An 11,665-nucleotide genomic window follows, 5' to 3' on the forward strand; every position below is an offset into this window, starting at 1 on the left:
GGCCATGCCGTGGTTTCTCCCTCAAGCCTGAGGCTGCCACGTGTGTGTGTGCAGTTCCTGTGTTCAGTTACCTGTAAAAACCCAAACTTCTTCTATCCTTTATAAAAACCCACTCAGATCACAAACCAGGCTTCAGCGTGAATTTCTTTCTTGTGTGAAGGCAAGAATTGAAGTATTTACTACCCAGGAAATCTAACAATAGCATTTTCAATCACCTCCTAGGCATGAGAAAGCTGGACAATGATTAAAGAATATTGAAGAACTAATGCCTATTAAATTATAGTGTTGGGAGGGAACACTGAATGCAGGATGGACTGCCAGAAAAGAGAGCACAGGTGTCTTGGAAGAAGTATTGCCAAAATATTCTTTAGAAGTGAGCCCGGCAAACCTTTATTTCATGTACTTTGAACAGATTTTCAGGAGGAACAAAAGAGAACATCATGGTTGGAGAAACAGAAGATGGGTGAAAAAGAAGACCCTCACTGAGAAGGACTGACACAGAGTAACAGCTGTGAGGATGGTTCAGGATACGGAAGTGTTTCTTTCTGTTGTATGAGAGTTGCAATTAATTGAAAATAACTCAACATCATCTAACATTTTAGGAGTCCTGGTTGTGTAGTAGTTAAAGGGCTCTGTAGCTAACCAAAAGGTTGGCATATCAAACTTCCACGTGTTCCTCAGGAGAGCTGTAGCAATCAGCTTCCATAAAAGCTTATACCCTTGAGAATATGATCTGGTAGTTCATACTGGTCTTTATGAGTTGTAAGTGACTTGACAGCTATAGGTTTGGTTTGATTTTGGTTTGTACCTATGGTTATAATCCCATTTGGTACTGGGTTATCTATGTTATGTTAATAAATCAGAATTAATGCACATTGTTTCCCTACAGTCAGCACCCTGAATTAGAATATAGCTAGCCTCCTAAACTATAAGAAAATAAATTTGTTAAAGCCACAGAAATAAAGATGTTTCTGTTATAAAAAATGGAAAATTCCATGTTCGTGGATTGGAAAACTTAACATTGTTAAAATTCCAGTACTACCCAGTGTAGTCAACAAATATAATGCAATCCCAATAAAAGTCCCAGCATTCTTCTTTACAGAAATGGAAAAAAACAACTTTAATTTTATATGAAATGAAATGAAACACCCCAAATAGTTAAAACTAAAGTTGAGCGAAAACAAAGAAGAATTCACACTTCCTGATTTTAAAGGATACTATATAGCTGTAATCTAAACAGCCTAGTACTGGTATAAAATTAGACTTATAGACCAATGGAATAGAACTGAAAGTCCAGGGGGAAAAAACCACCCATCTATTTTTTGGCAAGGATACCAAATACATATGATAGAGATATAAAAGTCTTCTTAATAAACAGAATTGGGAAATTGGATTTCCACATGCAAAAAACTAAAACAGGAGCCATACACAAAAACTCAAAATGGATTAAGGAGCTAAATGTACAAGGTACAATTATAAAATTCTTAGAAGAAAATGTAGACACACCAATCTTGGAAATTTATGGAAACCTTCAAAGCTTCAACAAAATATAAATACAGTTGAAAAATGTGCAAAATAGATGGATAGTTCATCAAAGAAACCACTCAGGTGGCCAACAAATGTGAAGAAAAGTTCACAATCATAAACCACCTGAGAGCTGCAAATAAAAACAGTGAAATACCATCTACCTCACTCCAGCATTCATAGCACAGTAAAAACTGAAAATAACAAATGTTGAAGAGGGTATAGAGCAGTGGGGTTTTCAAGCTTCCTAATGCTTTAATACAGTTCCTCATGTTGTGGGGACCCCCAACCATAAAATTATTTTCGTTGCTACCTCATAACTGTTATTTTGCTACTCTTATGAATTGTATTTTGCTACTGTTATGAATTGGGCGACACCTGTGAAAGGCTCGTTCGACCCCCAGAGGGGTCGTGACCCACAGGTTGAGAACCACTGGTCTAGAGAGACTGGAACCCTCATACATTCCTGATGAGACTGTAAAACAGTACAATCACTATGGCAAGCAGTATGCCACTTTCTCCACAAATTGGGACTAGAAATACTTGAGAACTCAGAAATCCCTCCAGTTAGTACATATCCTAAAGAAAAGCCAAGGGACAATTAGATAGATGTACTCATGTTCACTGTAGCACTATTTGTAATATAAAAAGATGAAAACAACATAAATGTCCACCACAAGAAAATGGATAAATAAAATTTGGTACATGTATACAGTGGAATTCTATGTAATGTTAAAGAGTAACAATGAATCTGTGAAAAACTTCATAACATGGATTAAACAGGAGGGTATCATGCTGAATGAAATGCAGCCAATCACAAATGGACAAATTTGTATGAGACCACTATTATAAAAAGTCAAGAAAAAAGTTTTCACACTAAAAGAAACCTACTTTTTTCCCTTCTTTTTCTTTTTCCCCCTTGCCTCCCAAATATAAAATCAGACAGACAAGTTTTGTCAGTCTTATATTATTCTGGGAATTTCTGTAGCACTGGAATGGAACCCGTCAACAGTAAATCTGATAACAGGTTATGAACAGTATATAAAAGAAGCCTACTTTAAGGGTTATAATAGGCAGCAGGAAAAGGGAAAGAGGGGAAATCACAGGATAGAGAGTAGAATGGTATTAACTTGGTTTAAGAGGAATACAATACAAAACAAGGGGGTTATTGGTAAAAGAGGATGGAGGCAGGGCAAGACATTGGGAAGTTTGCAAGATGAAGGCAACAAGGCAAATACTGATGTGTATATATACTTACAATAATGGTGCTTTAGATGCTTAGATAGATATGCAGACTGAACAAGCATGGGAGGTTAAATGTGGGTATAACCATGAATATATGTAGATTTCACAGGATAGCTGTATCTTCACAAATATATCCACAAATGTGTTGGGACATAGAGGAGGGAAAGTAATAAATACTAATAAACATAACAAAACTCCTTGAGGAAATGAGTCACTGAGCTGGGGGAGTCGGGACTATAGATTCAGGGGAAACCAGGGTCAATTGGCATAACCTACGTCCAAATGATAATGTTCTAAATCCTGCTTTGGTTAGCAGCACCTGTGGTCTTAAAAGCTCTAGTGGCCATGTAAGGTGCAACCATTGGTCTCTCCCCATCTAGAGGAAAGAAGAATAATGAAAAGTGAAAGAGCTATGAAAGCAATTAGTCCAAGGTACTAAAGGAATATGCAAACATCAGTCTCTACAAACATGAAAACCAAACTAGATGCTGTTCGTTTATGACTATTAACTGCTCTGAAAAGTATCACATTAGAAGGTCCTGTATGGGTGGAAGAAAGATGGGGCTTTCTACTTCTGTGAACAGTCTCAGAAACTCACAGGGATTGGGGTTGGAGTGGAGGCCCAAAGCCCAACTGTAGACAATTGGACATCCCCTCACAGAAAGGTCCCAAGGAAGGGGCGAGCCATCCAGAGTACAGTATAGCACTGACAAAACACACAACATTCCTTTAGTTCTTTAATGCTTCCTACCCCCACTATTATGACTCTAGTTCTGCCTTACAAATCCAGCTAGACTAGAGCATGTACGTTGGTACAGATAAGAGTTCTCAACACATGGAATCCAGGACAGAAAAGCCTCAGGAAAAATAATGGGAGTAGCTGAGGGTAGGGGGAAGGTTGGGGAAGAAAGCGGCGAACTGATCACAATGATCGGCATATAACACCCCCACCCACCCTCCACCCCACCCCACCCCCGCACTCCAGGGTGATGGACAACAGAAACGTGGGTGAAGGGTGACAGTGAACGTGTAAGATATAAAAATAATAATAATGTATAATTTATCAAGAAGTCATGAGGGTGGGAGGGTTGAGGAGGGAGGGGGAAAAAGAGTTGCTGATACCAAGAGCTTAAATAAAAAGAAATGTTTTGGAAATGATGATGGCAACATATGTACAAATGTGCTTGATACAACTGATGTATGGATAATTATAATAGCAGTAAGAGCCCCCAGTAAAATTATTTATAATTTTTTAATTGGTGATTTGCTCTTTAAACATTCATCTAAATCAGACCAACAACAAAAACCAGAAACATAGGGGTAATACTTTCAGACCTAGTTTTTAACAATGGGTTATCTAATATAATAACAAAAGCACAAACAGAAAAAGGAAAAATAAATAAATGGGACCCCAGAAAAATTAAAATATTTGGTTAATCAAAAGATTACCAAAAAGGGGAAAAAAGACTTTGAGAATAACTTTGAAAGTCATATATCAAATAAAAATCTAACAACTAAAATATATGCAAAACTATGGCAATAACAACAAAAAAGATAAATAATCCAATCATAAATTAACAAAAGGACTGATGGACACTTCACCAAAGAGTACATGAAAAGGTGACCAATGTCATGAATTACCAGAAAGCTACAAATCAAAGCCATGAATACAAATAAAATAAACATTTGAGTGACAGAACTTTTCTTTTCCATGTTGACTACTAACCACAAGATCAGTAGTTCAAACTAACCAGCTGCTCTACAGGACAAAGATGAGGCTATTCTGCCCAATCTGACCCAACCACACAGAGGCAAAACACTAAGAGCATGAAACAGAACAGCAAGGGGAGCAGAGCAATGATGTCCCCGGGAAATACCAAAAATACTTGAACTATTTATAGGTTTTTCTTTTTATATCATTGGTTTTTGTTGTTTTGTTTTGTTTTGTTGCTTTGATTTTCTCTGTCTTGTTTTTGTGCATATTATTATCTCTGCATGTCTATCTAGATAAGATAGGCAGGATAAACAATCCAGAGGAGAAAACAATGGGATCAACAGTTCCTGGAGGATGCAGGAGAGGGGGAGGCAGGGGAAAGGAAGTGGGTATTAACACACCCAGAGACAATGGAACAACTTGGAACAACAAGTGATCTAAAATCGATGGTGAGGAGGATGTAGGAGGCCTGGTAGGGCTTGATCAAAGGCAATGTAACCGAGAGGAATTACTGAAACCCAAATGAAGGCTGAACATGATAGTAAGGCAAGGGGAAAGTAAAAGGAAATAGAGGAAAGAACTAGGAGGCAAAGGGCATTTATAGAGATCTAAATACAGGCATGTATATATATGTAAATATATTTACATATGAAGATAGAGAAATAGATCTATGAGCCTATATTTATAGGTTTAGTATTAAGGTAGCAAGCAGATGGACATTGGGCCTCTACTCAAGTACTCCCTCAGTGCAAGAACACTTTGTTCTATTAAACTGGCATTCCATGTTGCTCATTTTCCAAACACGATTGCTGAAGACAAAGTGGGTACGTAAGCAAATGAGGTGAAGAAAGATGATGGTACCCAACTATCAAAAGATATAGTGTGTAGGGTCTTAAAGGCTTGAAGATAAACAAGCGGCCATCTAGCTGAGAAGCAACAAAGCCCACATTAGATCAATCATAATTGTACAATTGGATGCCACCATAATTTTTTTTTCTTTTCTTTTTTTAAAATCATTTTATTGGGAGCTCTTATAACATTCCATACATCAATTGTATTAAGCATATTTGTACATATGCTGCCATCACCATTTTCTACTTGAACCCTTGTGGGGGGAGGTCAGATGCACAGGCATTCCCCCCCTGAGGGCAATCAGTTGCCAAACTACAGTGGGCTCTGCTCCCTGCCTCTGGGGACAATGGACAGGCTCCTGTAGGCGGAGTTTTCACCCTACTGATAATGGTTCCTATGGAGACCCAGAGACCACCTCCTAGACCACCCCTTTATTACTGTGTAACCTATAGTGTAATCCTTTCCTGTGACGTATGTCTCTACCTATAATTGGTGGGCTGGCATGCCCCCAAAAGGTATATAGGCATGGGTCAGCAATATAGAGCTCTCTGACTCTCTCTGACCTCTCTTTCTGACCTTTCTCTCTCGCTCCCCTCTTCCCCCTCTCCTCTCCCATCCTCTCTCCTTTGTTCCCTTGCCCTCTTTCCCTTCCCCCTCTCTCCACGTGGACCACCAAGCTAGGCTGAGGTGAGCAATGCTACCATGTAATGTGTCTAACTGCATTATTGTAATATCTCTCATGCTCTCGGTGACTTTAATATAATACTTATTTATCTCAACCGTACAATTGTGCATTACTAAACCCGTGAGTAGTAGTAGTGGTGGGGGCTGGCCCCTCAGCACCCCCTGCGCAATTTAACTTAATACTACAAGCCCTTGGTATAAGCTCCTCTTTTTTTCCCCTCCCTCCCCCACCTTCATTTTGAAAACATTTTCTTTCTTCTTGAACTCTGATATCAGCTCCCCTTTATCCCTGCCCTCCCCACACACACACATCCACAGGAACCCTTATAAGACTGTAACTCCTTATGAGAGTAGAAAACCTCATCCTTCTCCCAGAGTGGCTAGTGGTTTCGAACTGCCAACTTTGTGGTAAGCAGCCTAACACATAACACACTATACCAATAGAGCTCCTGAAAGAAAACAATATTCGAGCTTAAATATTAAAGAAGTCTCTTCTTTGAGCATTGTACTCTCTTAAGAACCATCGGTATAGGATCAAATTGACAAAAACAAGATTAGACAGGAACTTTAGGAGGCATGGAGTTTGTATGGAGGGAGGAAAACACAAAAAAGAAGGGGGAAATGTAAATTATCAAAAGCAATTAAAAAAGTTTTGAAGAGTATATATTGGTTCAACTCATGTTAGAAAACCAACAGTATCTACTAAAGCTGAATACATGCATTTTACCTATCAACATCAGAATATTGAAGGCGCCATAAGCATAATAAATAAATATGAAGGGATTTTAAAAGGTAATGATTATGCAATTCACATTAGGCTACCTTTTTATCCTTTTTACTTATAGTGCTATGATATTTTTTAAACCATAATTTATCTTAAATTAATTTTAATCACTTTAGATGTGGTGTTAGCCTAAATAAAATCATTTTATCCCCTTTAATATCTCCATAAATAACTGAGACCAGAAACATGCAATAAGTGTCATTTTTTTAAAATAAGTGTCATTTTATAGATTTTGTTTTCTTACAATTATCAAGAGATCTAAATTACTGTGAGCCCTACAGATAAAATACAGAAATGTCAGTATCTTCACCTTTTTGCTGATATTCATGGTCTCCAGCTTAGCCTTCAGTGTTTTCATCTTATTCATAGTTATTGAGTTTTCAATTATTTGTTGCCCAGAAGGAGAGGGCTCTATTTCTTCATCCTCATCTGCATACAAATTATACACAGAACCAAAGCTGTAAAGAAAATAATAATAACTACTAGTAAAGTGTGATTGACTCCTGCATAGTGACTAAAAATATTACGTGTACAGCAGAAACTATAGATATTGCTAATGATCAACCAGAAATCTACTAAGTTATACACAATTAATGGCCATTCCAGCCACATTCCTTTACATGATATATTATAAATCTGAATTTCATACACCCATGGCTGTAGTCCCATTTTAGAGAGCATTATGTGGGAACAAAACAAATAGGATGAGATTAAGATCTGAATTGGACCACACCCTTTGTTTAATGGTTATCTTGATTACTGTTATTTGTAATGGATATAAAGGATAATATGCTACAGTTCAGAGGACAAGCAAACAACTCACTCTAGAGTGACTTGGGAAAAAAGCCTGGCTGACGAAGATTTGTAGAAGGCCAAAGCCTTCTAGAAACATTCTGCCAGAGATCCAAGGTCATATATGCTTAAATACAATACAGTCCAGGTGTAGAGAATATATTATAATGTGAGGTGAAATTTTATTGCACAATGTAACTCCCACCAAACTACCTTTCCCTGCATGGGTCTGGTAAGAAGGTGCAGGAAAATCATGATAGGATTCGCCTGTGAATAATTATGAACAGGATTCCCTGCAGTGCCATCCTACTGCGTATAAAAATGAGTCCACTGACAAGCAGAAGATGCAATCTCATCACTGGGAAAAGCTAGGAGTAGATTGTAGACTGAACAGCACCCACCACGTAAGACATTTCCTCAAACTTTCATGAGGTCTATGGGATATTGCAGCGAATTGCAGAACCCAGAAACATGTAATAATATACTTAAGGGTAGAGTGGGAAGGAAATGGAGTGCTAGCATCTTGTAATAGTTGGGCTTTTGGTACTTCTTCAATTTCCAAATCCTTGGGACTAGTTTAGTACTAGTTATTACCAAGGAAATTATTGCCATATCTACCTTGTCAAGATAAAAGTAGGGAAAATGCATGTCAAAATAATGTTTTTAGGGGGGAAAAGTAAACAGAAACTAAAACTGATGGTTTAGCATTATTGAAAATCTAATGTAGTTAAGTCAAAACACCTTTTGACAAGCACTATTATTACCCAAGGAGTTAAACATTGTGTTTAAAGTTAAACATTCTGGGAGATAGGGGGGTATCGGGTGGGAGCTAGGGAGGGTGAGGGGGTTGGGGGGGGAAAGTTAAACATTCTGCTGCTAACTGCAAGGTCAATGATTCAAAACCACTAGCCATTCTGATAGAGAGATATGAGGCTGTCTGCTCTTATAAAAAATTTACGGAGAACAGACTCAAGAGACCCTTTTCATGAAGATGGTGCCAAAGGCAAAGAAGGAAGCTACTGCCCCTCCCCAAACGGAAGCCAAAGCAAAGGCTTGAAAAGCCAAGAAGGCTGTGCTGAAAGGCGTCCACAGCCAAGCAAAAAAAGATCCGCACATCACCCACCTTCCAGCGGCCCAAGACCCTGAGACTAAGAAGGCAGCCCAAATACCCTCCGAAGGAGAAATAAGCTGGACCATTATGCCATCATCAAGTTCCCCTTGACCACAGAGTCTGCCATGAAGAAGATCGAAGATAACAACACACTTGTGTTCACAGTAGATGTCAAGGCCAACAAACACCAGACCAAACAGGCTGTGAAGCTCTACTACGACACTGATGTAGCCAAGGTCAACACCTTGATCAGGCCTGACGGTGAGAAGGCATATGTTTGACTGGCTCCTGACTATGACCCTTTAGATGTTGCCAACAAAATTGGAATCATCTAAAGTGAGCCCAGCTGGCTAATGCTAAATATAAACTTTTTCAATATTAAAAAAATTTTTTTACAGTCTCAGAAAACCTATATAGGATCACTGTGAATTACAGTGGATTTGGTTTGGGATTGGTATAATTCTTACAGGTCAAATAAGAATGCCTTAATTTCATTTTACTAGCTAACGGTGGTAATTATGCAATCCAGATAACTGATTGGTCTATCAGACATTGGCACTAAAGTCAAGGTTTTTATTCATTCTGAGGTGGTTATCACTTTAAGGATAAGGGGTTATCACTATTTGAGGATGAATTTTTAAAATACTGATGTAGAATCATAGAAACTTTATTTTTTAAAATATCAAAATGTGATGCTATTGTTTTTTTATCATATCTACCATCTAGATCTTTCCATTTCTCTAATCCCTTTTCTGAAGAATTTTGTATTCTTTGATTAAAACCATATCAAACAGTAGTTTTGTCTTCTTAAAGGGTCCCAAATCACATTCCTTCTCGATCTTCTTTGGGTTTGGGGAATAAGAGAAATTTGAAGAAGCAAGATCAGGGCTTTCAAAAGACTAGGGGTAAGCTTTACTAACAAAATGCTACCCTAGAGGAATGAGCAGGTGCAGTGCTATGATAAGAAAAACTTCCTTGACCCAATTTTTCTGGCCTTTTTCTCGCTAAGGCAGTTTTAAATTTTCTTAAAACTTCTTCATAATAAGTCATTCTGATTGTTCTGTGTCCTTCAAGAAAATTACCCCCCTTGGACTCTCAAAATACAGTTGCCATAACCTTCTGAGCGGACTGCTCTGCCTTGAATTGCACTTGGACCAGCATATCCCCATCCGAAGCTATTGTTTGAATGGATCTTTTTTGTAGACACCCTAATGAGACTAAGACAAGTCTGTTCCTAAAAGAACTTGTCAGCATTCATTCAATGATTACAGAGATTTGTTTAAACACATTCTGTTTGGAATAAATCTGTGTATTAACTGGAACCCTAGGAGTATTATTTTTGCTTATTCTCCTAAAAGAAATTCATTTTTAGGTGCTTGTCATAACATTTTCTGATACTAAAGAACAAAAACAGAATGATAACAAAAATAGGAATAAATTGGTATTTTGTCATATCAGACAGGGCAAGATATGACAAAATACCAATTTATAAACTATCAAGGGCTCATGAGGGAGGGGGAGCGGGGAGGGAGGGGAAAAATGAGGACCTAATGTCGGGGGTTTAAGTGGAGAGGAAATGTTTTGAGAATGATGTACAAATGCACTTTACACAATTGATGTGTGTATGGATAGCGCTAACAGTTGTATGAGCCCCTAATAAAATGTCTAAAAAAAAATCATGAACAAAAAGTATTTAAAACAAACAAACAATAAATAAATAAATAAAATAAAACATAGCTTAAGAAAGGCACTTTTGAGAATGATGTGCAAATGTGCTTTACACAATTGATGTGTACGTATATGGATTGTGATAAGAGTTGTAAGAGCCCCTAATAAAATGATTTTTAAAAAAGAAGAATTGTAGGGACCCCCAATAAAATGATTTTTGAAGAAAAAAAAAAAGGAATAACAAGACTTCTAGGTGAATTTCAAACTGTAACCACTTGGAATAGCAAATTGACATAAAAAAATAGACATCCCAAAAAAGATCCTGGCTATCTCCTGCCCCCATTCAAGGTAGGTTCCAGCAGTCTCCACACCAGCTGACCAGGTAGGCTCCAGCCATCCCTGCTCCCCAAGCAAGGAAGGCTGTGGTGGTCCTGGAGACCTGCCAAGGTAGGCCTGGCCACCCAACAAGGAAAGCCCTGGGCATCCCTACCAATATCCAAGGAAAGTTCCAGTCACCCAGCAATGTAGAAAGAGTTAACTTCTCGTACACAACCCAGAAAGCCCACCCAAGACTAATAGCTGCAACATGATGCCACGGAAAAAAATAGTTAACTGCAGTTACACATCAGAAAAGTCAAGAAAAACAGCCACAGACCCAGACCAGAAGCATTACGTGGAAGAAGAGGCCCTGGAAGTACGAAAAATAGAATCCAGAATGATGTTTATTTAGACACCTTCAGTGATAGAGGAGATGAATGAAAAACTAGATAGCCTACACCAAATATAATTCCAGAAAAGAATAGTAAGATAACATAATTAGACAACATGGTAAAAGAGCTGAATAACAGAATCAAAAAAAAAGAAAACCCTAATTAGTGAGCTCAAAGACAATGCTTTTGAATACAGCCAATAAGAGAAGCAATCAATAGAAAAGCAAAGGAATCAGAAAAAAGCCTACGAATGATATGGGACACCATTAAAAGGAACGGCCTTTGATTTCTTTTTGTTGTCTAATAGCTCTGGTTAAGATTTTTTTTAAATCATTTTTTGGGGCTCATACAACTCTTATCACAATCCATACATACATCAATTGTGTAAAGCACCTTTGTACATTCATTGCTCTCACCATTCTCAAAACATTTGCTCTCCACTTAAGTCCCCGGCATTATGTTCTCATTTTTCCCCTCCCTCCCCGGTCCCCCCTCCCTCATGAGCCCTTCATAATTTATAAATTATTATTTTGTCATATCTTGCCCTGTCCGACGTCTCCCTTCACCCACTTTTCTGTTGT

The 11,665-nt window shown here is 38.1% G+C and overlaps 1 protein-coding gene across 6 annotated transcripts in view; it reads right to left on the reverse strand.

The window, feature by feature from the left end:
• The window catches only part of ZFAND4 (zinc finger AN1-type containing 4), a 101,755-nt gene that overhangs the window by 25,981 nt on the left and 64,109 nt on the right, over nt 1-11,665 (reverse strand). For all 6 annotated transcript variants that reach the window (XM_045283677.1, XM_045283676.1, XM_045283675.1 and 3 more), the window contains one exon: nt 7,114-7,261. In XM_045283677.1, the coding sequence (XP_045139612.1) occupies nt 7,114-7,261 (148 nt within the window). The remainder of the gene's footprint in view (nt 1-7,113; nt 7,262-11,665) is intronic.

Source organism: Echinops telfairi, unplaced genomic scaffold (genome assembly GCF_000313985.2).
Source record: "Echinops telfairi isolate 266 unplaced genomic scaffold, ASM31398v2 ScPeMD7_7465;HRSCAF=8503, whole genome shotgun sequence".
Lineage (NCBI taxonomy): Eukaryota > Metazoa > Chordata > Mammalia > Afrosoricida > Tenrecidae > Echinops > Echinops telfairi.